At 52.7% G+C, this 24,745-nt stretch overlaps 11 protein-coding genes across 11 annotated transcripts; 10 read left to right on the top strand and 1 right to left on the bottom strand.

Annotated features, from left to right (window-relative positions):
• The first annotated feature begins 1,220 nt into the window (after window positions 1-1,220).
• DACRYDRAFT_116741 (NADP-binding protein) lies at window positions 1,221-2,840 on the top strand. Its single transcript, XM_040770260.1, has 5 exons — window positions 1,221-1,855; window positions 1,912-2,075; window positions 2,130-2,462; window positions 2,516-2,547; window positions 2,605-2,840. Exons 1-5 carry the CDS (start codon window positions 1,552-1,554, stop codon window positions 2,801-2,803), a joined length of 1,032 nt encoding a protein of 343 aa, XP_040628559.1. The 5' UTR covers window positions 1,221-1,551; the 3' UTR covers window positions 2,804-2,840.
• A 1,038-nt stretch (window positions 2,841-3,878) lies between these two features.
• On the top strand, window positions 3,879-5,116 carry DACRYDRAFT_108191 (alcohol dehydrogenase; the record flags this gene model as incomplete). Its single annotated transcript, XM_040768606.1, has 5 exons — window positions 3,879-4,182; window positions 4,232-4,395; window positions 4,451-4,786; window positions 4,837-4,868; window positions 4,918-5,116. 5 exons carry the CDS (start codon window positions 3,879-3,881, stop codon window positions 5,114-5,116), a joined length of 1,035 nt encoding a protein of 344 aa, XP_040628558.1.
• A 344-nt stretch (window positions 5,117-5,460) lies between these two features.
• Window positions 5,461-6,974, top strand: DACRYDRAFT_100474 (NADP-binding protein; the record flags this gene model as incomplete). Its single annotated transcript, XM_040767458.1, has 5 exons — window positions 5,461-6,036; window positions 6,335-6,414; window positions 6,451-6,642; window positions 6,688-6,719; window positions 6,776-6,974. The coding sequence occupies exons 1-5, from the start codon at window positions 5,811-5,813 to the stop codon at window positions 6,972-6,974; spliced, it is 729 nt and encodes a 242-aa protein (XP_040628557.1). The 5' UTR covers window positions 5,461-5,810.
• Window positions 6,975-8,359: 1,385 nt separating this feature from the next.
• DACRYDRAFT_39508 (uncharacterized protein) lies at window positions 8,360-8,536 on the top strand (the record flags this gene model as incomplete). The annotated part of the gene is made up of 1 exon (XM_040774463.1): window positions 8,360-8,536. A coding segment is annotated over one exon (177 nt), but the record flags the coding sequence as incomplete, so codon positions are not given.
• Window positions 8,537-10,485: 1,949 nt separating this feature from the next.
• Window positions 10,486-11,728, top strand: DACRYDRAFT_100473 (uncharacterized protein; the record flags this gene model as incomplete). The annotated part of the gene is made up of 5 exons (XM_040767457.1): window positions 10,486-10,885; window positions 10,933-10,990; window positions 11,035-11,148; window positions 11,192-11,451; window positions 11,515-11,728. The coding sequence occupies exons 1-5, from the start codon at window positions 10,776-10,778 to the stop codon at window positions 11,726-11,728; spliced, it is 756 nt and encodes a 251-aa protein (XP_040628555.1). The 5' UTR covers window positions 10,486-10,775.
• Window positions 11,729-12,312: 584 nt separating this feature from the next.
• DACRYDRAFT_108188 (NADP-binding protein) lies at window positions 12,313-13,437 on the top strand (the record flags this gene model as incomplete). Its single annotated transcript, XM_040768605.1, has 3 exons — window positions 12,313-12,592; window positions 12,643-13,136; window positions 13,210-13,437. The coding sequence occupies 3 exons, from the start codon at window positions 12,313-12,315 to the stop codon at window positions 13,435-13,437; spliced, it is 1,002 nt and encodes a 333-aa protein (XP_040628554.1).
• Window positions 13,438-15,223: 1,786 nt separating this feature from the next.
• Window positions 15,224-16,781, top strand: DACRYDRAFT_53157 (uncharacterized protein; the record flags this gene model as incomplete). Its single annotated transcript, XM_040775153.1, has 6 exons — window positions 15,224-15,291; window positions 15,347-15,439; window positions 15,494-15,676; window positions 15,835-15,902; window positions 15,959-16,175; window positions 16,250-16,781. The coding sequence occupies 6 exons, from the start codon at window positions 15,224-15,226 to the stop codon at window positions 16,779-16,781; spliced, it is 1,161 nt and encodes a 386-aa protein (XP_040628553.1).
• A 725-nt stretch (window positions 16,782-17,506) lies between these two features.
• DACRYDRAFT_95169 (uncharacterized protein) lies at window positions 17,507-18,547 on the top strand. The gene is made up of 3 exons (XM_040777279.1): window positions 17,507-17,648; window positions 17,698-17,813; window positions 17,866-18,547. The coding sequence occupies exons 1-3, from the start codon at window positions 17,522-17,524 to the stop codon at window positions 18,121-18,123; spliced, it is 501 nt and encodes a 166-aa protein (XP_040628552.1). The 5' UTR covers window positions 17,507-17,521; the 3' UTR covers window positions 18,124-18,547.
• Window positions 18,548-19,596: 1,049 nt separating this feature from the next.
• DACRYDRAFT_116737 (uncharacterized protein) lies at window positions 19,597-20,754 on the top strand (the record flags this gene model as incomplete). Its single annotated transcript, XM_040770259.1, has 5 exons — window positions 19,597-19,738; window positions 19,831-19,880; window positions 19,932-20,048; window positions 20,099-20,355; window positions 20,409-20,754. The coding sequence occupies 5 exons, from the start codon at window positions 19,597-19,599 to the stop codon at window positions 20,614-20,616; spliced, it is 774 nt and encodes a 257-aa protein (XP_040628551.1). The 3' UTR covers window positions 20,617-20,754.
• A 478-nt stretch (window positions 20,755-21,232) lies between these two features.
• Window positions 21,233-22,199, top strand: DACRYDRAFT_108184 (uncharacterized protein; the record flags this gene model as incomplete). Its single annotated transcript, XM_040768604.1, has 5 exons — window positions 21,233-21,342; window positions 21,392-21,499; window positions 21,557-21,620; window positions 21,669-21,916; window positions 21,989-22,199. 5 exons carry the CDS (start codon window positions 21,233-21,235, stop codon window positions 22,197-22,199), a joined length of 741 nt encoding a protein of 246 aa, XP_040628550.1.
• Window positions 22,200-22,376: 177 nt separating this feature from the next.
• On the bottom strand, window positions 22,377-23,417 carry DACRYDRAFT_108183 (uncharacterized protein; the record flags this gene model as incomplete). Its single annotated transcript, XM_040768603.1, has 5 exons — window positions 22,377-22,590; window positions 22,657-22,895; window positions 23,034-23,072; window positions 23,124-23,181; window positions 23,230-23,417. 5 exons carry the CDS (start codon window positions 23,415-23,417, stop codon window positions 22,377-22,379), a joined length of 738 nt encoding a protein of 245 aa, XP_040628549.1.
• Window positions 23,418-24,745: the final 1,328 nt, after the last annotated feature.

The following is a 24,745-nucleotide window of genomic DNA, read 5'->3' as shown; positions in this document are numbered from 1 at the left end:
GAGCATGCAAACTAAGAACGACAGTTCCCCTGAAATTCGACGACATGTACCTCGCTGATTGGACCGGCTTGACACGGGTGAGCTCCCTTAGCCAAGTGTGAGAAGCACGAACTATGTTGTGCAATGATGTCCATTGTCCCCGCTGTGCGTGGCCATGAGGTAATCCATCTCCAAATCCCGATTCTTTCACACTGTTAACCATAAAACCGCGTTTCAAAGTAGATTGTCGAATTTCCCGTTAGCGCTGGGAAAACAAAGAAGGGCCAACGGCACGTTAGCTCTCTGGTCGTTCGGCGGTCAGTCGCTTAACAGCCTTTGCGGAAGCGCTTGCCGCCGGTCCGATTTCTGATTTAGCACCCAGGGCCCGTTTGCATTGTTTTCGTCTCCGAAGCATGGCGCCTAAGTGTTCTCAGAGTAATGTGGGGCTCCCAAGTATATCGCTTTTGTCTGGTGCTCTTCTAAGCCGCGTGCAAGAAGGCATGGATATGGCCAGACACCAGTAAAAGTTGCTGCCAGTCTGCCGTCTTCCTGTCAAAGTTCATCGCAACCGTAAGTTGGCAACTATGGAACCCCGTGGTATTTCGATTGCGACAGAGGGGCATAATAGAATGAGGGATACTGATATGACCCGGCCTGATACGCGTGGACTAACTGCAGCAGGCGCCAGGATTTGTTGGTAACTACGACTAATTTAATGGAGAGGTGCCCCCGTTGCGACCGTGAGACCGCCTCATGCAAGATTAGATGCAAAAGTTTGATCAATCGTTGCCCTTGAAGAGCGACGTGACTTCAGCAGAACACCGTTGCTGTTGGTGCCTTGTAGCATGAGATATCTCGGGAAGTAGCCCGAATTCATTCGGCCCCATCATCAATCATATTCTCGACACCCGCGGACAAATAGTGTGGACAATCAGACAATGGACCACGTTATACCACTTGAACAGATGAACTTACGAAACATCTTTTTGAATGCGAGATTCCTCATTTGCATTGTTTGTGCTGAGCATCCTGTGGGGTTCTGCAAAAGTCGCATAGTCTGTATAGCCTGTTCAAGGCCGGCCGTAGCAGCGCTGACAAATATTGTGTTGGCATGACATTCGGCCGAACTTCTTTTTGCTTCCGCTTAATACACCTTTCAGATGTGCTTCATCCGCTGTTATAATACACTCCACCTGGCATTATATGGTCTATTGGGGTGGTTCATTCACAAGTTTTTCTTTCTTTCTTTAACAGGGCCTTCGCTTCAAGTGTTTGTCACACTGCCGATAGACACTTGCCAGCGCGGTACAGGTTTGAACAGCACGCCGGCATTCTGCTCAGTCTCGGGGTGCACTCGGAAGTGCACGGATTTGACATAAACAATTCATACTCTGATTGGTAATGGGCACCTCTCGGATAGCATTGTCAACCCTGGTACATCTTGCCAGCACTGCTCTGGGGGAATATTGCCTGTGCCTGTCCAAACCGCTCGAAATAGCCGCCTCTTGTGCCTGATCCTCCACAGTTTTTGATCTCATTCTCATCTCTCATCCCAACTACGACATACTCTGCATGGCGCCCGTGTCGAATCCTTGCTACCGCCTCATCTCCCGTCCGTCTGGATACCCGGACCCTGTCAAGAACTTCCAATATGATACCTCTGGCTCGATCGATCCGGACACTATCGACCTCAAGGGCGGTTTCCTGATGCAGACGCAGTTTCTTTCGGTTGACCCCTACATGCGAGGACGAATGGATGAGGGGACGTTTGACGCATGGGAGCTCGGAAACGTTTTCATGGGGTATGGGATCTCAGAAGTCATTCGAAGTGAGATACCGGAGTTTCAAGAGGGGGACATTTTGTACGGAATCCACCGTGCGTAGATCTTCCTGGACGCAATAGTGACAGCTCAGAGTAAAATTACGATCTAGGGTTCGAGCATTATACAATCCATGAAGGTTGGGAGGCGCAGACCAAAAAATGGCGCGTCATACACAATTTCGAGAACCTACCTCTTTCCGTGTATCTCGGCGTGGCGGGCATGCCTGGAAAGACAGCGTACTACGGTATGAAGGCGATCGGACAACCTAAGGCAGTAAGACGTGAAATCATGCGGGAATCCGGGCTATGTCTCACATTGCATCAACAGGGCGAAAGTATATTCGTGTCTACCGCTGCTGGCGTAGTTGGACAAACAGTTTGCCAACTGTCCAAAGCTTGGGGCCTCAAGGTTCTTGGTTCGACCGGTTCCGACGACAAGGTCAAATTCCTCCAGGAAGACATCCACGTTGATCATGCGTTCAATTACAAGAATAGCTCTACTGCGGACGAGGTAAAATTATTCGGTGGGCTGGATATCTTCTGGGACAACGTTGGAGGGCAGATCCTAGATATCGCACTGGCGAACATGAAAAGTCATGGGCGCATAATCATCTGCGGTCAAATCGCAAGATACAACGGAGAAAATCCTTACGGGATCAAGGTGAGTCCCATTCGCTTGCAGGTCATTGATCGATCCTGGCTAAATCAACTCAGAATGTCTTTAGCATGGTCTACAACGAAGTCACGTACGCCCATCTCTCTTGGAATCCTCGGCAAGGATTAGAACATTAACTGTTGTGTAGAATGAAAGGGCTATATGTCAATTCGTACGAGGAACAGTATAGCGAGGAGTTCTACTCGACTGTGCCCAAGATGATCGCGGACGGCAAAATGAAGTACACCGAGGAGGTCGTCGTCGGACTTGAGCACGCGGGAGACTTGTTGGTCAAGGTACTGAAGGGGCAGATCATGGGGAAAGTTGTTCTGCAGATGTGGGCTTAGAATACTATGTTCACCGATCTAGTGTTGAGAATCTAGTCAAAGGTCAATCTTGAAGCGTGACCTTGAAATGAACAAACATGCGGAGATCACCCGTTCAAGGATGGCGATGAGAGTCAATGCGCATGTCAGAAGCGCAGTAGGTGTCATGATCTCGGGAACGTCCAAATACACAAGGCAGAAACCCGCGCATGACGCAGGGATTCATGGGGCTTCCGACAAACTCGGCTAATCGCACTGCTCAAAAACATTGCCAAATATGTCCAGTTAACCTTTGGACCTTCCCAACGCTGGATAGAGAGCTCACATAGGATGAGAGTTCCCTGATAACTTGGTCCCCTGCAACTTCGGCGAGATTTCACTATCTGATATTGTACGGCCCATCCTTGCGCGATGGTGGCAACGCATATCAGTGGCCAGGAGGAGATATGCGTGCACCGGGCACACTCTTCCTTGACCTGATCCGGAATCAGCAGTAGCATACTTACTTTCATTTCCGCCCTCCAGGTGTCTTGGTTCTATACGCATCACCAGGGATTGGTCGAGGTCGATCAGATCCAAAATACTCCAATTGGCGAGGAATTGGATACGCGAAGGTGGGGAAAAGATCGTCTTTTGAGAAGGCCGATAGTTCGGATTTGGAAGAACGATTCTGCTCTTCCTCTTGTCTCGGCTCGCCCTGCATCGGCCATCGCAGTAGCACGGGTGCATCGGTTCTGGGGACCTCAACCTTCAGTCGGATGTAACATCCTGCTGCGGGATACTGTTCGGTTATTTGCCGATCCTCATAAGCATTCACATCCTTGAAGACACTGCGTGTTATCCCTGGTAGAACTGCGCACAACAGCATTCCTCTTAGTCGACATCATTGCCTGATTGGACTCAGTCAGTGGCTGCCATTACAGCAGTAGTCGTCTATGTTAGAAATCAGCATAAAATGCGGCCCCAGAGCAGGTCAAACACACCAACAAAGCGATTCAGTTTTTCTCATTGCATACCCTGAAACATACAGCAAGCCCAGCTTAATACTTACAATCTCCCTCGATACCAACATCTTCATCATACCAATCGTGCACAGATGGCACCTGTACCAAACCCTCGCTACCTTTTCCTCGCCTCGCCTGCAGGTTGGCCAGATCTCTCCAAAGACTTCCAATACGACGATTCTCGAACAATTGATCCCGACACAGTCGAGCTCAATGGCGGTTTCATCACAAAGACGCAATTCCTCTCTGTGGATCCATACATGCGAGGGCGTATGAATGCAGGAACATTCATGGCATGGCAACCGGGTGAGCCATGGACTGGATTTGGCATCTGTGAAGTGCTCCGAAGCGAAACTCCTGAATTTCAGAAGGGTGATACCATCTACGGCCACCTCCGTGAGTGAAAACTGGCCAGAAAATGTGAACGAGCACTAACATCCCATAGCATTTGAGCACTACACGGTGCATTGCATAGAGTCCGCACACGCCAACATGTTCCGCGTCATTAAGAATACTGAAAATATCCCGCTATCGGTCTATCTCGGGGTTGCCGGGTTGCCTGGAAAGACGGGGTACTATGGCCTGAAGGCAATTGGAGAGCCAAAAGCGGTATGTACATAGACTGCTCACAAGTACGAAGCGTTCCTGACCTCGAATGTTGCAGGGCGAGAGTATCTACGTCTCCACAGCCGCAGGAGTCGTAGGGACGGTCGTATGCCAGATCGCGAAGGAATGGGGCCTCCGCGTACTCGGGTCGACAGGATCTGACGAGAAGGTCAAGTTCCTCCAGGAGGATGTCGGGATCGATGCCTTTAATTACAAGACATCATGTGTCGATGAAGCGATCAAAGATTTCGGGGGGTTGGATATTTACTGGGATAACGTTGGCGCCGAGATGCTCGACACAGCCTTGATCAACATGAACCATCGTGGTCGGATCGTCATCTGTGGACATATCGCAGAATACAACGTCCCTGATGAGAAGAAACGCGGGATTAAGGTAGGCTGATCCTCGAGGACGTAGATTCGACGTGGCTGACGTTAACACAGCACACCTGGGAGATGGTCTACAAGGAGATCAGGTGAGCCCTTTGGTACGGAGAAGCGTGTTCGAACTCAACTGTATGCCAGAATGCAAGGGTTGTACGTCTTCTCGTATGAGGAGCAATACGCCGATGAGTTCTACGCGACCGTGCCAAAGATGGTTGCGGAGGGCAAGCTGAAGTACACCGAAGACATCACCGTCGGACTAGAGCATGCCGGAGAACTCTTGATGAGTGTGCTGAAGGGACAAAATACCGGGAAAGCCATTCTCCAGATGTACCCGTAGACCGTGACACGGAAAAGCTGCACCTTGTAGCATATATCTTTCTTGGTTTCTAGATTTGAATAGATGTGATCTTAGCGGAGAGGCTTCCTTTTGGCGATGAGGGCAGAAGGACAATACTGAGTACACAATGGTTGTTTGCAGAGAACACACAACGTGCTGCGGTCTTTAACTGCTTGTAAGCGTCCTGTGTCAAGTGACGTAATTGTACGTACGTCAGCTACATCCGAGGTAACCTCCGCGCTTCGTTCAGCGCCGTTTATGATCCAACCTTCCTCCGACTCTTACCATCTCCACCAGAGACGGACTCGACAATTATTCAAACTTTCCCACATGCTGCGCCGCATGTTTTCCCAGGATGGGGAACCTCGTTGGTGGTCTATTAAATTCGGCATGAGCTCTGCATCCTGCTGGATTTTGAGCGGACGGCATGTTGGAACCCCTACTCCCAGGGGGACTGCTGCAGTGCCTTTCGAATAAACCAATATCGCGTCGCAGAAGTCATGGAGTAAGAATGGTGTATAAATATTACCGGCTCAAGGCGCTTCTGTGCTTTTTTTGAAAACCGGTCCCTCATCGACACTTGGAAGTCAAGGCGTGCCAACCCGGCAATAGTTTGTGATGTCACCTCTCCGGAATCCGCGCTATCTCTTTATCTCTCGTCTCGAAGGATGGCCGGAGCTCTCTAACTTCAAGTATGATGAATCAGCAACGATTGATCTTTGACACCGCTGCACTCAACGGTGGCCTTCTGACAAAGACATTGTATCTCTCTGTGGATCCGTACATGCGTGGACGCATGGAGCCAGGGAGATTCATGTCCTGGATTCCAGGCCACCCCTGGAACGGTTTCGGTATCTGCGAAGTTCTTCGGAGCGAACTGCCTGGGTTCGAGAAGGGGGACCTGTTGCATGGCGCGATATGTGCGTTCCATCGAATCATTCCCACCGTGACGAAAAGCTGAAACACCACGGCATTCGAACTGTATTCTGTCATTTCGAAATATGAAATCGCTCCCAGAATGATTCGAGTGATCAAGAATCCTGAAGGCATTCCCTGGTCGGTGTACCTTGGGGTCGGAGGCCTTGCTGGAAAGACAGCTTACTACGGGCTGAAGGCGATTGCCGAACCGAAAGCCGCAAGTTGCACTGGCTTATCGATTTTCTTTTGTGACTGATGACTGGATCTAGGGAGAGACCATCTACGTTTCGACTGCCGCAGGGGTGGTCGGATCCGTCGTATGCCAACTTGCCAAAGCTATGGGTCTTCGTGTGCTCGGATCGACCGGCTCCGACCAGAAGGTCTAATTCCTCAAGGATAAACTCGGCCTCGATCAGGCATTCAACTACAAGACTGCATCCGTAGAGGAAGAGATCGAGAATTTCGGTGAACTCGACATTTACTGGGATAACGTGGGTGGGAAGATGCTGGATACGGCAATGGCGCATATGAAAGAAGGAGGGCGGATTGTCGTATGTGGCCAAATCTCGGAGTATAACATTCCCGACGAAGAAAAGTATGGCATAAAGGTGAGATGACCGGTCTTGTGCTTCTCCTCACTGACAAGAGTCCAGCATATATGGAATATGGTCTACAGAGAGCTCAAGTAAGCCCCTTCGCTAACATCTATGAGCATGCTACGAACCGTACGTGCGTTTTTAGGATGCAGGGCTTGTACGTATTCACCTTTGAGCAACAATACGTGGAGGAGTTCTACGCGACCGTGCCCAAGATGGTGGCGGACGGCAAGTTGAAGTATACCGAAGACATCACGGTTGGGCTTGAGCATGCAGGCGAGGTGCTGTTGAAGTTGCTCCACGGTCAAAACATTGGCAAGGCTATTATCCAAATGCAAGCGTAATCAAGAGGGGGCAGTCCTTACCATCTTCCTTCCCTAATCTGCCGTTGACGAAATTGTGCCACAAAGTATGCAGTACACATCCAATAAAATCATATGGAATAACTCGCCAGATGTCCAATGTTGCGATTAAGAGGGGTCGAATCCAAGAGAATCGGAGATTGGATTCACGGCTGAGTGCCCAACATGCCGTGAAGACGTCGATGGATCGGCGGCCATCATTCAGCGCATTGGCTTGATGAAGGTACCTTATATAGCATAGAATTTGACGGCTTCCTCGCCGCCAAGATAGACCACCAGGAAATTGGCTGAACGAATGATGTGTGCAGTTACCAGAGGTAATCGATGTTGGTGAACAATCCAGCAGATGGTCAACCAAGGTGACGCGTCAACAAGATAGGCTGCCCGATCAGCAAAAATGCCTCATATATATGTGGCTATTACGTCGCCTCCTGAGCACGGGTGCAATGCGCGATTTAATGGATGCCTTCCTCTGACATTTCTATCAAATAGTGCTGTCTCCATGAAGCTACAATCATCTTACACTTGTCCTCTTTCCGTGGCCAATCTGGACGGAGGACAGTACGGTCACAACTCCCGTCAACACCCGAGCCTACTCTCGTTCTACTTGGACATCGTAATGCACCCTCGCTCCTCTCCTTGATTCCTATACCTCTGCTTAAGGGCTTTTATACACAACAAGCACACCTGTCGACCATTCAAACCTTACCTGCGCTTCATCATGGTCTAACCCCATAACACAAGGCTGGAACACATCTGCCTGATCGTTCGTCGAATCCCCGATGGATCTTCCTTAGCACTCTAATGCGCAGCTGCGGTGTACCAAACGCGTGCTGATCCCATTGCGCTGGTCCTTGAGGATTATATATGTTGACAAGGGGGCTGCATCTGGCAACACAGCCAAAATTCTGCCGTCGCGTACCGCACAAGCTGGCAGCCGACAATTATGCAACCTGGTGTCCGAATTCTTGGGATGCAGCTCCTACTCGTGGTCTGATATAGGTTGGAATCGTCTCTAAGTCGGTCTTACTGTAGAATGGTGAAAATTGAAGAACGACCTTCCCAGTCGCACATTTTTTCGGCGCCGTCCATTCCGCCCAGCCGGGCATTCCAGCGGAAGCAATCGGAACGTGCCGCGTGCCTCTAGGGGATAACCCGGTGGGCGAGACTTGCTGGGTACACATCCCTCCCTGTTCGAGTCGCTCTCTCTCTCCGTTCGGAAGTGGGACGACGTGAACAAAAGCATCATGGTACGAAACAGAGATGATCGATGTATTATAGCTAATAAATCCCCACAGGTATATGTGAACGACCGAAAATACGCATGGTTCGTTGGACTGGATTGATGTGCGAATCATTGCTCAATATACTACAGCGCAACTTGCATCAAAGGCCATCGATCGGCCAACTGCGCTCACAACACCCGGCCACTATTTGAGGTGAAGCGTAAAGGTCGTCCGCAGACACAGTGCGAACGATGCCGCCAGCGACGGAAGCGGGATCGATCGCATGTCCGTTGCGACTGTCTAACGAAGCTCGAGAATGGGGAAGGGGGCGATAACGGTGATGTGCCTATGTTTTCTGGCGGCGTGGATGATATCAAGAGTGGGATAAGTGTGCTGGCACCGTATCCAGCCATGCCAAGGAGTATAAGCGTTTCCACACTGCATCGGAAGGTTGAGCTCATATATCTACTAGAAAAGCGGATTCTCAACCCATGTGACTGTGGAGACGACTGTCAATGCGGATCCCATTCCAGACCGGGAACCGGGAAGAAACCGCGTATCTCAAGCCCCTCGCCTCCTCCGTTGTCAGCGATACAATCGGACCTAGTACATGGGCTGCAGGGCGGGGATGTATCACGTCCATCCCCGGAAAGCGAAGATCCAGCAACATCGGATGCAGAGGACGAGCCTGCGGAGGAAGTCCCGTATTGCTGTGGTCCCGGATGCTCTTGTCGCCCTCATGCGCAACAACCTCAGCAGGAAATACGGGAGAGTCTACGTCCGTTTGCAACTCCGAAGATCGACGAAGATATTCCGACACCCAATGCCAGTTCTGTCGTGAACGAGAAGGATGAAGTCGCCGCACCTGATTCCGAGGCGGATTCCACGCCAGATTGGCTGAACTCAGTGCCTCGATTTCCCTCCTTGCCCTCTGCTCAACCAGGGCCATCATCACAGCGTATCACGCTCCCGCCTCTAAGTGCGCTACCATGGATTGAGCCAGCCCAACCGCAGAACCATCATCCCACTATCGTATATGTCCAGACTGTAGGGATCGCACGCTGTTCCTGTGGCTGGTCATGCGTCTGCCCTGGGTGCGGCGAGCACTCTCCTCGGACCGCAGTATATGCGCTTCAAACCTGCCCGGAGTTCTGCGCACAATGCCCGCCAGTCCATCCCGCCCATGTCCGGCCCCTGCCTCATTCCCACGCCTACGATACCTCCACTTTCGGTGCGCATTACCTATCCCACCCTTCAGTTCACCACCATCAGCATTCCCACCAATATCGGGCAGAAGCAAGAATACCGACCACCGCTCCCCCCCTGGTCGTTCCTGGGCCTCCAACCCGGCGACCAACATCATCGCATTCTCGTGACATTCGTCCCATAACAAGCGGCATTCGCAGCAGTGCTATGAATAGAGAAGATTCAGAAGACCTTCCGCCCAGGTCAGGCGGTTTGGGGATGTAGGATTTGCGGCGCTAGAAGAATCGGGAGACAACATTACGACCGCCCGCCATTGTTTCGGCTACCAACCACTGTATTCCCTCGCTCTTAGTCCAGCCTCATTTCATTTTGGTCGTTTCGCAGTCTTGTCCTAACTATCGGTTGATGGCCCAGGATTGCTGCATATCTCAGGGTCTCCCCGGTAATCTTTGTCATGTTCGGCCTGTTCTCCTTATGAAACGTTGGGTAAAGTTCGCGTCCTGTCAGTGTATTTGGAAATGTAAAGGGCTGATTAAAGCTAGATACTACGACAATTGATGTATGACAATACTTGCCCGAACCATGGCGGGTGATGTGGTTGTTGTCCGACTTCATTACGAGAAACGAAATACCGGCCCCCGTTTGGTACTATATCTGGCCGATATCATCCGTCCAACACAGGCCTTTAAGTACACAGCATCCCGCAGGACCATCCTTTCATTTATTCCTGAGCACACGGATATAGGAACAGAAGTTTGATCCGAGTGTTATACAGAACTCTGCCAATTCCGCATTTCCTCCGAGTCATCAACTTCTCTCCACACGAAACCTCAACTATTACGATCATCCCGCGCGCAAACGAAGGTATGAATGAATCCCTATCCACATGCCGCTTTATGATTCCAGCTTACGCAGTCCGTAGCAGAGATACCCGGTTTACATGCCACCTCCACAAACAAGCGCTCAACACCCTCACCGAAAGCACTTCATGCCAATAATGAATTCCAACATCCCATCACGCGCAAAATTGATGAAGTCCCTGACCTGACCCAATAGATTATGTGAAAGACCGGGCTTCTGTCCGTGGGCTTCTCCCCGTCTCCGGCGCTCATGGACTTGCTTGATCGTCAAGCTACTTCCTCCGTGATGTGAAGAAAACGCACATCAGATGTCCGTCGGCCTCAGAAGCGATCACCTCTCTCTTTCTGTTCTCCTGGAATACCAGTTCCGTGCACTATTCAATTCCGCCACATTCCGTGTAACGGGCCGTATAAAACCAATCCCCAGCGATGGGTGAAACTCCAGGTCGACACGCTCCGACACGTCGTCCACACTCTCAGCTCGTCTCCCGATGTTGACACTCCTCAAGCTCAGCGCTCTGACACTCGTCGTCCCCGCGTATGCCAGTTCATGGGGCCTCGTCGCCCCTTCTGGGAACACCTGGATCCAGATGGTCTGGACGTGCGTCTCCCCCTCTTACCCCGTACATCTCCTGAACTCGTAGGCAGGCAACACGTCCCCCAAGCTCCCCCAGCGGACGTGACCGGCGGCCCGTGGTACTTCTGGGTATGTCCCGCGCAGCCCCCATCAACCCCACTCATACCCGATAGTGCGGGCTCGAACCTGACGGAGGCGGGGTCATCCAGCCCGTGATGGCCTACCACGGTCCCGAAGGTCAGATGACGAACCCGAACCCCTCCTTCCCCCAAGTCTACGCTATGAACGTATGTCCCCCCGGCCTCTCCCCTCACATCCCTCTCTCACAAGGAGCAGCTCTGGTCCCTGCCCTGGAACTACGGACAAGCCGGTGCGCCCGCATACCAGGAGTCTACCGGGATCTGGGTAGCGGAAAATGATCAAGTAGCGTGTTCCGTCACCTGGGAAAACGGGATCTGGACACAGAGCGCAAACGTTATCACGGGCCAGGCGGCGGGGCAGAGTATAACGATGAATACGGATCCGAATGGGTTCTTCCTTGGCGAGAACTCGGGGTTTGATAATACAATATTTGCTGTGTGTGAGACGGAGTACGTCCCTTCCCTTCCCTCGCATTGGATGCACAAGCACGGGCTAACCCTTCCCCTTCCCAGACTAGACGGCACCCAAGCAGGGGAATGGAACTACCCCATAGTGTTCACCGACCTCTTCCTACGCGCCGCCTCCTCCTCCGGGGTAGAAGCGCTCTGCTCCGACCCGGTAGGCAACGGCCAGCTCGGAGGGGTAGGGTCGATCCAGTTTGAAGATTTTAGCATGTTTGACCCGGAGACGTGTCATTGGTCTACGGTTACGCTTTTGCCGCCTTAGAGCTGCGTGGGGGTTGGGTTGGGTTGGGTTGGGTTGGGGGTGTAAATGTGGCCGAAGGGAAGTCGAATAAAGTTATGTTCTTCTCATCGGAAGGGTTTCGCGCGCCCCCTCTCAGCGGCCATCGATCACTCAATCCGTTCATCCCTGCTACTTCCTGCGGTTTTCACTCTCGGCATTAAAGCAACATCTATTGACCCAACTCCCACGCTCATCAACAATACCCGGTGACACACCCAGTTGTCCGGCTATTGAGAGCAGGTCCCTGGATTGACGTAGTACTGTATCATCTCACTGCCGGTCCCTGTTCCCTCTGTACCACTCCAACCGGTATTGGACTTTCTGAATTGCTGACTTGTGGCCTGAGGGCGCTGTGCGTGTGCGTGGGCTTGCTTGCTGAATGCTGAATGCTGGTGGCTGGTAGTTGCATAGAATCCTGGGAACGAAATGATGCAACGTGTCTCGGCGACATGCGACTCCGGTTTCAACTAGTCCTAGGCAGTGAGAGGAGGGTAGGAGGGTATATAACGAACCACTCTTACACCCCTCTCCTCCTCCTCCTCCCCCCCATCACCGTCATCCACAAGATGTCCCTCCCCAACCCGACGCTCATCTTCCTCTCCCGCCCCCTCACCTTCCCCACCAGCACAAACATCTCCCTCCTAACTCCCTCCATCAACCTCTCCCTCCCGCTAGAAGGCGGCTTCCTCACCCGCACCCTCTGGGTCAGCCTCGACCCCTATATGAGGGGCCGGATGACCTCCGGCTGGGAAGAGGGGAGCGTTTGGTCCGGATTCGGAGTTTCGGAAGTTCTGAGGTCGGAAGTCGAGGGCTTGAAAGTGGGTGATAAGCTATACGGGCACCAACGTCTGTCCCCCCAGTTGTCCTCCCCCCCTGCAAACCTAACCAAACCGCAGCATACCAAGCATACATCCTCCACCCCCCTTCCGAGCGAGCAGCATACCGTCTCCTCCCCTCCCCCTCTCCTATCCCTCTCTCGGCCTACCTCGGCCCCGCAGGCATGCCAGGCAAGACCGCCTTCTACGGGCTCAAAGCCCTAGCCCACCCCCAAGCCGGGGAGAAGATATTCGTCTCCGCCGCTGCTGGTGCTGTGGGGCAGCTCGTTTGCCAGCTGTGTAAGGCCTGGGGAGTGCGAGTCCTGGGAAGCGCGGGGAGTGAGGATAAAGTGCGATTCTTGATCGATCAGCTGGGGGTGGAGGCGTTTAACTACAAAGAGGTGGATACTGCCCTGCAGCTGAAGAGATTTGGACCGGTGGATGTGTATTGGGATAATGTGGGTGGGGAGACGCTGGACTGTGCTTTGGAGGCGATGAATAGACGGGGGAGGATCGTTGTCTGTGGGCATATATCGATGTACAACGTTCCCAAAGAACAGCGGTATGGGCTCAAGGTGCGCTCCCCCACACATCACATCACGTCACGTCACACGGTGCATAACAGCTAACACTGTACACTGTACACAGAACACACACGAGATGATATACAAAGAACTCTCTATGCAGGGGCTTTCTGTCACTCCCTACGAGCAAGAGTACGCAGACGAGTTCTACGCTACTGTACCCCCACTTATCGCCCATGGTGAGATCAAGTACATGGAGGAAGTGACGGAGGGGCTGGAGAATGCAGCGGAGGCGTTTGTAGGGCTGTTGAAGGGGGAGAATAGGGGGAAGGTTGTTGTTAAAGTTACTTGAGCGGGGGTTGAGCAGGCGAAGAGTCGAGGTTGTTCAAGAAGCTCGGGGTCGGAGGTACTAGTGACCTGATAGTGATGATGATGCGCCGAGAGATGAAAGATGAACAATGAATGATGAATGATGAACACAGCCAGTTTCCCACCCTCTCGCCATCCAAAACTGCGAACTTGTGGTGGCTGGCGATCCTCCCGCCCAACTTCCTCAGAGCTCCCCTAACTTTGGGAGAGACAGCTCTAACTCATGGAGAGCTTAGGACTGGGGTTACAATTGGTGGGCTGTGCACGGGTGGGCGTTAGACAGGCGGTAATGACTACCGTACGTGCCGTTCATGAGGATCAAAGCATAGTCAGCAGACACGTGCAAGGACCAAAGGAGCGGGGTGACCTGACTGCTGTGCCCAGGACGGATTAGAAGAACTGATAATAAGCCTGAGTGATTGGATTGGATTGGATTGAAGCTACATGTACGACGTTAATGGATGAACGAGGGATGAGGGATGAGGGATGAGGGGAAGATGATGTCACCTATCCGGGGAAATGTATGTACAGCCCAAGTACAAATCTTAGTACGTAAGAGAGACCTGAAAATCCCTGCTTCTCATTCCTATTCCAGAGTCAGTGGTTCTTCTCCCTCCCGGTCGCTGGCATCCACGTCAACTGAACCCCTCGGCCGACCTCCGCCGTACCCATACGTACTCCAGTTACAGTTGGAGCCCAGCTACTTCTACACGAGGCAACCTCGCTGCCCTTATTCCTTTCACACTCGGCAGGAAGAGACTTGTTACCGCCGGTCTGGATCAGGGAGGCCGTGAACGTTTACCTTTACGCTGCTTGCTGCTTGCTTTCAACGGCAGGATAAGGCGGGCGATTGATCAGTTGAAGAGTTGGGGCATATGAGAAGAGGGATACGCCCATAGAGCCGTCCCAGTCATTAATTGTCGCTGCCTTGTAAGCGCCCGCTCGGCGTATGCTTTTCCTTCCCCGCTCTTGGGTTTCCGGGGATAAAAGGGTCAGCCCCGCGTGCCCGGCCCGAGACACCGTATGTTTCCCCGGAGGCGGCGGACATTGTACATTACCCTGCCTGCTCCTGCCCTGCCCTGCCCTCTCCTATCACACCTGTGCATCAGAGTCAATCCTTAATCTATATACTGGTATGAGAACCTTCATGAAGAAGCAGGTGGACCACGCCGTGCCGAGGAAAGGGAGCTGCCGATCCAATTCCTTCTCATCACACTACTTCCTATTTTTTCACTTTTTCTTTCTCCTTCCTAACTTCTGACTTCTGTTGCTTCCCACTCGGCAGATGCACCGACAGAAGAGCCAAGCGCCCGTCTTGGGGCACAGCACCTGATTAGCAAATATGCCATGCAGAGCCTAGTCACACCAAGATATTTGGATGGCATGACGCCCGCTATACCTTACTCGGAGGCCGCTCGCTGTGTGCTGGAATGCGCACCAACGTACAACATGCATCCACATCGGCAGGGTTAACGTTAACTTTTAACCTCTTCAAGTGCTAGTGGGTTATTTAGCGCTCCTCTCCCCTCTGGGTGAGCTCCCCCTTTCCCACTTCCCACTTTTCCTCTTCCTCTTCCTCTTCCATCTTACGCTAGTCTTGCCAACGCGGCGCAGAGCAGGGCACGCACCGCAGCACCGCTCGTTAAAGGCACTAGCATCCCCCTCCTCGTCCCCTCCCTCCTTCCTGCCTTCCTGCAAGGCATACGCCAGGAGATCCCAAATCGAATCCACGGCCACTACTCCCTACCCCCGTCACGCAGGTAGAACTCATGGCGGCCGGGCCAGCGATAGACGCTTCCTGGGGCGCGGTGCTTATCGGTGTTTTTCTCGCTATATTGTTCGTCCCTCCTGCTTCCCCCGATACTAGCTAGCTGATGCCCGGTGCTGAAAAGCTTGTATGGACTCCTCACGCTCCAGGTATATGTGTATCATGATATGTTCCCGAGGGACGTCTGGTGGCTCAAGCTAGTCGTCGCTTCCGTCTGGTACGCCCTCCCCCCCCCTCCCCCCTCCTGCCTGCTAATTATAACACCGTGTAGGATCCTCGACACCCTGCACACGGTGTTCATCAGCCACCTGGTGTATACGAACCTGATCACGAACTTTGGAGACTATGAGGCTATCGAGCATAATGGTTGGAGCTTTAACATTAATGTGCTAATCACGACGTTTGTGGCGGCCATATCTCAGGTGTTCTTCATACATCGGTGTTGGAGATGTACGTCGTTCGTTCGTTCCCACTTTCCTCCTCCCCTTCCTTCCTTTCTTTGGGAGTTTATGCTGCGCTGGACTGGAATGCCGGTTATGCACCCCGCTTCTCCGGTTCTCGTTCTCCTCCCCGTTTCCCACACCGAAGCTAACACCCCCCAGTCGACAAAAGCATCTTCAACACCATCGCCAGCAGCGTGATCCTCCTCTTCGCCTGCGTGCAATTCGCCTTCGGCTCCCGTACGCCCCCTCTCCCTCCCCCCTCTAACCTACCTGACCCCAACCTACTATGCCAGTCTGCACACACCTAACGTTCATCCTCACAAACTACTCCCAGTTCCTGGAATATAAGTGGGCTGTGGACACCTGGCTCGGCTCGGCTGCGGTTACGGATATACTCGTTTCTTGTGCGCTGGTTAGGAGCTTGTTGATGAAGAGGAACGAGGTGCAACGGACGAGGAACTTGATCGAGAAACTTATACGGTGGACGGTTACTACGGGGTTGATCACGAGGTACGCGAGCCTGTCCTCATACTTCTATCTACATCTACTTGTGCTCGGGGAGTCGAAGCTGATGGGTGATTTAGCGTATGGGCATTACTCGACCTTGCCGTGTTCACCGGGAGCGAAACGACGCTCATCCACCTTTTTTTCAACATCATGCTCGCCAAGATGTACGCCAACACGCTCCTAGCAGCGCTAAACCACCGCACGTCCAACAAACCCGAGGACTCTCCCATCCTCCCGACCAGTACGGCAGGGCACAGTATTTCCCTCTCCCGGCTGTCGAGGGGGAGCCGCGCGCTGACGTTGACGACGACGACGACGATGGCTTCTGCGAGAAGGGGGAGGACGCAGAGTGTTTCTTTTGCGTTGGATGGGTGTGAGCTGGATCAGGCAGAGAGGGGGGTGAGAGTGGATGTGGAGACTGTGACTGCTAGTGTGGGCAGTGGGAGCGTGGACTGCTATGACGATGTGGACGTGGACGTGGACGGGGATGGGGATGGGGATGGGGAGGGCGATGGAGAGAGGGACGAGAGTAAGGTCGAATTGGAGATCGAGAGTCCGAGCACGAGCCTGCCTACGCTCGCTAGTGGGAAAGTAGGCGAAGGGTGCTGAGCCCTCTCTCTCCCCTCAGGCGGGGAGGTGGGGAGTGGGGGACTAGAGATGGTCATGGGGAGTACTTGTAAGCTGCGCTGACTTCGCGGGTTGTAACGTTTTTGTACTTTTTGGGCTTGTATTGGGAGAAAGAGAAGATTATACTCGTACTGATCGTGTTAGTGATACCGCTTCGGACTGGCAAGGCAAGGTTAGGGTTAGTGTAGCGTAGTGGAAAAACGTCTCTGGCGTACAGTAATGGATATGAATTGTATGTTCAGTATGTGGGTTGTTAACCCTAACCCTTGTTTGTTGCTCTCTGTTGACCACTCATTCCCTGTTGACCATCTGGCTGCCTCACTCCCTTGTACGTATACATCACATCGACCTTGTGCGCTTGGAGTCAGCTGCTTGATATACTTCTGCTTCTGCTTCTGCTGATGTACACGATGGACGAATGACGGTTGATGAAGGACGAAAAATAGACCGAAGTTGTCCGCCCAGTCCGGGCGTATCAACACTGATCATGCCTTGGAGGGACATAAGCAGCTTAAGCAGCTCTGCACCTCTGGATGCCCTCCCCTCGGCTCATGACACACATCATGTCCCTTCTTCCCAACCCTCGTGTCCTCCTCTCCTCCTACCCTTCCCACTACCCAACCAAGGAGACGTTCTCCTTCTCGCCCACCACACTCGATCCTACCCTCCCCCTGCACGGCGGCATCCTCACTCGCCTCCTGTACATCAGCGTCGACCCGTACATGCGTACTCGTATGGTTCACGGCGGGTGGAAGCTGGGTGAACCACCTATAGCGAGCGGGGTTGCCGAAGTCGTCCGGTCTGAACATCCTGTCTTCCCGGAACAGGCAAAGCTTTTTGGGTTATTTCGTGCGCCCCTTTCCTCATTCCTCGTGCTACACCAGCTCAAAGCACGCAGATTTCCAGAAATACGAGTACTTTGACTCTTCCTATTCCCATTGGGGGGACTTTAGGATCTTGCACAACGAACAAGGTATCCCCTGGACCGCATATCTCAGCGCAGCGGGGCTCAACGTCCGTCCTCCTCCCTCCCACATACTCAGAACTAACCAAACTCACAAAACAGGGGAAAACAGCTTTCTACGGTCTCAAAGCCCTCGCACACCCCCAACCCCGAGAGAAGATATTCGTCACCACCGGCGCGGGGAGCGTAGGGCTCGTCGTCTGCCAACCATGTACATCCTGGGGCCTGTCCGTGCTAGCGAGCACGGACACGGACGAGAAAGCCGAGTATCTCCGCTCGCTCGGGATTAGCGCTTTCAATTACCGCACGGCGTCTACTTCCCATGAACTGGAGAAGTTTGGAGGAGTGGACATCTACTGAGATAACGTGGGCGGGGAGATGCTGGACTTGGCACTGCAGGCCATGAATCGTGGGGGAAGGGTGGTGATATGCGGGATTGCAAGTGGGTACAACGTACCGGAACAAGATCGTTATCGACACAAAGCACGCCTTTCCCCTCTTCCCTCTTCCATCTCTTCCCCCTCCCTCGCTCTCCCCTCCTTTCCCCTTCTCTCATCTCTGGGTGGCAGAGCCCCAGCTAACAAAAAAAAACAGAACATCCACCTGATCCTAACCAACCAACTCCAACTGCTCGGTCTCTCCATGTCCGCGCACGAAACCCAATACAGCGCCGAGTTCTCAGCTACAGTACCGGGGCAGATCAGGGACGGGAAGATCCGCTACTTGGAGGAGGAGGTACAGGGCTTGGAAGGAGTGGGGGAGCTGTTGGAGAGGGTGCTGAGGGGTGAGACGAGGGGGAAGGGGGTTATCGAGGTTTAGCATTGGAGCATGGACTGGGTGGGTTGCCTTGGGGAAATGGGTGAGTGGAGGCGAGATGTGCTTTTTGGGAGGGCGCTGATTTGCCGCTTGATGTAGCACTGTAAGGGGATATGTAGAAGGTTCAGCCATGTCTCTATGGATGACGGTCTTGCAGAGGCTATAGATGACCGGTTCTTTTCCCCATGTCTGGTGAAGGGCTGCCCTCAGCCCCTGCGCGATTGTAGAAAACAACCGAGGTGGCAGGTCTGATGGTCTGCGAGAGAGAGGGGTTGGAAGGGATTGTGAACTCACACACGGAAATTTTGTGGCTTTCCCTTTGGGTAGAAAAGGTGAGCTTGGGGTTGGTCCTCCTCTGGTCCTCTACTGAATCGCACCTTCCCGAAGTGTATCTATCTTATGGTTGGCAATGTGTTTACCTCTTCGTATGTCAAATGGGAAGGTCCTCCCAGCACCGTCATATTGCCAAGTTATGGAAATGCGTTTCTCATCTTGTTGAAAGGCCAGGCTGCCGCCCTGATTGTATTTGCAAATCCTCCCTCAAGCTAGGAAACCCTCGGAAAGCTCCAACAAACCCAAGGGAAAGATCCTCAACAGCACTCAAGCTTGGCAGACCTGCACCGGACCACGCGCTAGTATGTCACTTGGTAAGAAGGAAGTGAAGGGTTACGAATGGTCTATTTCCCCCCCTTCGATACCAGAGAAAGGATTTCCCTCTCAGGTATGTAAACTTCCATCCCACTCATGGCGCGTGCTCATTACTCTACCGCAGTTAGGCATGACAGGTGACCACCACAGTTCCTGCGAGTCAACTATCGACAATCTTGGCATCTATTATACTGTTTCAAGTCCATCGCTTCTGCCTGCCAGCATCAAGTGCGTAATATGGACATCATCATATACGCGCGCTGCGTGATCCTTTGTTGGCGAATTCGTGGTAAGCGTGGTCGAATCCGATCTCGTTGTAGTTGCTTACGCACATCATCTGTCCCTCTCCGATCCCCTCCAGCCCCATAAATGCTCGAATATGCGAGCTTGAACGTCCCCCCACACGTAGGGTGCATGCCCAAGACCACCCTGAAGCCTGTCGAAAATGCTACTGGCTCCTCTCTTGCCGCTTCCGCTTACGCAGGCAATATCCTGGTCTCTCTTCCTCCCTGTAGGAAACACCTGGGTTTAGCAACAGTTCACCTCAGTTCCGCTCTGCTCAGCTCTTGGAGATGCCCTGCTAAGGATCTCTCAGGTTTATAGTCCCGCCGGCTCCTCCTCCGGAGGTAACGACAGGTCCGTGGTATTTCTGGGTACGCTTCCCTCCTGTCTTCCAACGTTATTCTCATACCCGGTTCGTGCAGTGTGGCGTTCAACCCAGTGGTGGTGGTGTCATCCAGCCTGTCCTCGGTTATCGTGCGGGCGGGGAGGAAAATCCCGTGAACCCCGATCCTCCATTCCCCCAGGTGTGGGCTCTGAACGTACGTCGTTCGTGAGCGGCATCGAACATGCCTGCTGATGTGTTTCAAAGATCTGGGCCCTCCCTTGGAACTACGGCCCTGGAAATGGCTTTCAACTGCAAGAATCTCAGGGTATCTGGGTCGCCGAGGGTGATCAGATCGCCTCTACAGTGACTTGGGAACAAGAGAGCCAAGACTGGATCCAGACTGCAGAAGTCGTTTCGGGGCTAGCGGATGGGAATGATGTGTGGATGGTTTCCGACGCATATAATTGGGAGAGTAATGGCTCTGGGGACGATAATACGCGCGAAATAGTCTGTGAATCCGAGTGAGTATTCCCAGTGAACTGAACCGGCAAGACCGCACCTGAACTCTTTACAGGCTGTATGGAAACCAGATCTCCTATTGGAACTTCTCCGTCGTGTTTACGGATGTGACCTTCCGCGCTGCTAACTCGAATGGGGTCGAGTATATCTGCTCGGGCCAGACAAGCCATTCTGATGGGAACGGGTACATCACTTTCAAGGGTTTCGAGATGTTGGACGATCAGACGTGCTATTGGTCTTCCATTACCCTGACCGCTCCTTGAACTCCCAGAGAACAGTTTCATGTCAGCTGAGGCTTTGTTTTGATGCAGAAATTCCTGAAATTGTGGTTATTCGTCATGTTCGGCCTTGTCTGCGCAATGAGGTCATTTGTCCCACTGAATGCTGGTCGCCACGTTTGACTATCCGACTGCCTCTATTATACACGACCTCGGCAATTTGGTCCCCGGGAATGGGGCAATACTAGCCTCATCTCTGGGCCGACAAAGCCGAACAGGGCTGAACAGCCGTTTTGTACACATATGGAGCAAATAACCTCATGATGCGTGCTTCCATCCCTCCAAATATCTTTTGTACTATTGATAATTGTGCTGATCTGTTGACAGAACCGAACTTTGTTTCCCCATAAAGACCTGCTCCACATGTTGTCTCGGACATTCAGCATCCATGGACGTAATATGGACATGAGATGGTTGTGGGGAGTTTGCTTGTAAGTACGTAAATGCACCCGCATTTATTATTGGTGTTTACACGTCATCTCCTCTTCCTCCTAGTGCACTGGATCGCAGCTGGTCTATAAATTGAATCAATTTACTGCCTGGATACGGTCCACACTGGCTTGGTTTCATTGTCAGACCGTCTGCCTTCTCTCCATTCAATATGCTACTGACTGTTCCTACCCTCCTTGCTTTCCTGCTCGGATTTGTCCAGGCAGTCTCCTGGTCCATAGTCCTACCAGAGAACAACACCTGGGTTGAGCAACAACTCATGTATGTGGAGAGCTTCTTTTGTCTTCACGTCTACCTCACGGTCCCTCAGCGTTGCCGTTCCGCCGTATCCTAATGAGGATATATTTGGTCCATGGATATTCTCGGCATGCTTCTTCCCGTCCAACTCTTGCCGTCCTTCTTACTGCCCGAATCCGTAGTGCGGGTTTCAACCCGACGGTGGCGGAATAATTCAGTTTGGTCTCGGCTACTACAGCACCGTAGGGGAGGTCAATCCCGCTAACCCCAGCCCTGGGTTTCCCCAGAAATGGGCTGTGAATGTGCGTCGTTTTCTTTTTTTTGTACAACAGAGACTGACACGTTTCAAGCTCATGGCCATACCTTGGAACTATACCTCTGGGGGTGTGATCCAAAGCCAAGGTCTTTGGGTCGCTGAGGGTGATAAGATTTCATCCCGATCAACATGGGAGGCGGATCAACACGAATGGATGCAGAGAGCAAAGGACCCGAATGGGAAAATGAGCCCACATGAGGTGGAATTGACTTCCCCAGCAAGTAACTGGAAGGGCGACGGTGCGGGGGACGATAACACGCATCAGGTGGTGTGCGAATCTCAGTAAGTAATTCCCTCGATTTGGGAGTTATACAGCCCGGCAACTTGACCGTTTTTCCCCCTAAACCTTTGCAGGTTATATGGGGACCAAACTTCCTATTGGAACTTTCCCGTCACGTTCATTGGCATGATATTCCGCGCAGCTAACTCCAATGGGGTCGCAACTGCGTGTAGGTCGGCGAGCTCAACTGGTGTAGACGGAGATGTCACGGCTGAGGGGTTTAGAATGCCGGACGCTCAGTCCTGCTACTGGGACACCCTTACATTCACTCCTTGGAGAGAGTAGGTAATTCTCTGGCCGATGATACCTAATTTTGTAAAACTACCTCTCTTGTATCATGAGGTCACCGAGCCATGCTCGCCGAGGGATCGGGTGTCAAAGTAGGGAGTGGCGAACGCCAATACGATTCATTTCATTTTTTACACATTGACAAAGAGAGCAACACAAGGTATGGACTCACGTCTAAGGGGGAAGAAGTGTCACAGTTGACCAGTGGCATGTCTCTGCGTCAAGCATGCTGAACCCCTCGAACTGGATCGAACCCGCTCCAGCGGAGTGCACCGGGTTTGCCGTATCGGCACAGAGTGCCTCGATCCCGTCAGACGTAGCGGCACGGATGAAAAGGTCGGTGAAGACGACAGGGAAGTTCCATTCGCCGGTCTGGGAGCCGTCCAGCCTGAATACATAACGGGGGTCATTAGTCTCAAACTGCATCAATAACACATTAGAGAAAGCAACGCACTCAGCATCGCAAACCGCGAAGTTGGTGTTGTCAAATCCTGGAGTCTCGCCCTGGAAGTAATTCGTTTGCGAGGTCAAGGATATCGACTGCCCCGCGGCCTGGCCGGAGATAACCTGTGCCGTCTGCCCCCACTGGCCGTTCTCCCAGGTGACAGTACCTACGATCTGGGCACCTTCATCTACCCAGAAACCCTCAGATTGGATGGCCGGGAGCCCATCCGGTTGACCTTGGTTCCCAGGCTACCGCCCAGAGCTGCACTTTGACGTCAGTTTGACATCATGAAGGAGGAATGCGAGACTTGCGTTCACCGCATAGACCTCTGGAAACGGAGGGTTAGGGTTGGTCATCTGTCCCTCGGCGTTATCCTATGCCAGTACAGGCTGCAGGACTCCACCGCCATTTGGTTGGAGACCGCACTAGAGACACAGTTGTGAGCAATGAAAGTGGATCCATGCAGGGTCACATACCCAGAAGAACCAAGGTCCGGAGTTGACGTCAGAGGGAGGACCTTGTGGTACATGCTGACTGTTGATCGATTCAGTAACCGTGTACAACCCAGCGATATAAACTCACGTGAACACCATCTGGATCCAGGGGTTCCCGGAGGGGGTGAACAAGCCCCATGAAATTGCATGAGTTGGTTGCGCGAGAAGGGCGAGCGCCCCGAGGATGAGAGTTGACAACATCGGGTTCAAGGTCTCCGAAAGTGTGGACGTAAAGCCAAGCTCGAGGACCTGGCTGGATGTTGATGTTCCGACCATCTTTTTATACCAGTCTGTGCCAGAGCAGGAAGGGCATTTCCGGTAATTGATCCATGAAAGAACCCCTCTGATCCGCAAAGTTACCTCGAGGCAGAGAGGGTAATCCAGGCCTCGACCGGATGGTGACCTGCAATACAGAGCAATGTTTACTCTCGCTGGTTCATTTGGAAAAAAGCGCGCGCCAGAGGGTGATCGCTCAGGGAGGCAGTGCAGAATGGGGTGAGAGAAGCTTGTAAGTCAGTTGGCCTCGTAATCCGTTCAATTCAATCGGTCTCCCCGTTCTTTTGAATGCACAGCCAGCTCATGGGAAGTATGACGACTCATGATTGCCCCTATTAGCCGCATCGTCAGATACAGTACTATATATCGTCGCCGAGTTTGTAACATTGCCCGGGATTTATAAGCACCCACGCCAAGAGGAAGATACAGTTGAGGCGCCGGCAATGCAGTACTGGTTCCTACAGATACACCGCTATTAGAGGTGTGAACATGTTAGTACCCGACGAAATGAATGATCGTCGAGAAGAGTGATATAAGCGAGATGCGCATGAATTATATCTTGTCGAGCTCTAGATCGTGAGCCAAGGGTTAGGTCGGTGTGCAAGCTGCGCACCTGGGGATCTGAGCGTGCCACGTAGATAGAGGGTCCGCTCACGCGGACCTATGCTCAATGCCATCGTCGTTCACCACATATCTTGCCGGTCAGCGGCGCCGATCAGGCCTCCTTCTAGCGCGTCCTCAGCAGATGGTAGAGGAGAGTGCGAGGGGAAATGTAGTCAAACTTGGACAAGTGTTCGCCGGCCAGGTAAGAGCATGGCTTGTATATGAATTTGTGATTGCACATAAATGGGAAACTAACCAGCGGGGTGGAACAGGCTGAGGTCAGATATTGACCCATGACTGTAGTGGACGTTTGCGGACGCTGGACAGGTGCGAGAAAACATACCTGGAGCAGGACAAGGTTCTGAGGTCCCCGTGGTGGGCGACCTATCGGGACGATCTAGCCGATCTGTGATCCGTCGTCTGAGACTTGAGTGAGCATACTCAGCGGGGTCGACCAATCGACAGAAGAAGCGCCCGGGTCCGGGCTGGTGATGTCAGAGGGCTGAGACAGAATTCGTCGCACCAGTACAGGACGGCTACTTTGATGTGTGTCGGGGTGTCTTGGGTAGGTGGTCGCCATCCGGATAGGGACAGTCATGATACAAGTCCAGTGCGGGAAGTGATAGTCCTATTCAGGCTCATTTTGACCCCGTCGAACACCAGTTCAGGTTAACACTCAGCAAGTGGGGTGATGAAGGCCGACCTTTTCTCGCTCTAGAAACACT

Source organism: Dacryopinax primogenitus (assembly GCF_000292625.1).
Source record: "Dacryopinax primogenitus strain DJM-731 SS1 chromosome Unknown DACRYscaffold_10, whole genome shotgun sequence".
Lineage (NCBI taxonomy): Eukaryota > Fungi > Basidiomycota > Dacrymycetes > Dacrymycetales > Dacrymycetaceae > Dacryopinax > Dacryopinax primogenitus.
The sequence above is the reverse complement of the archived record's forward strand: the minus strand, read 5'-3'. Positions and strand labels throughout refer to the sequence as shown.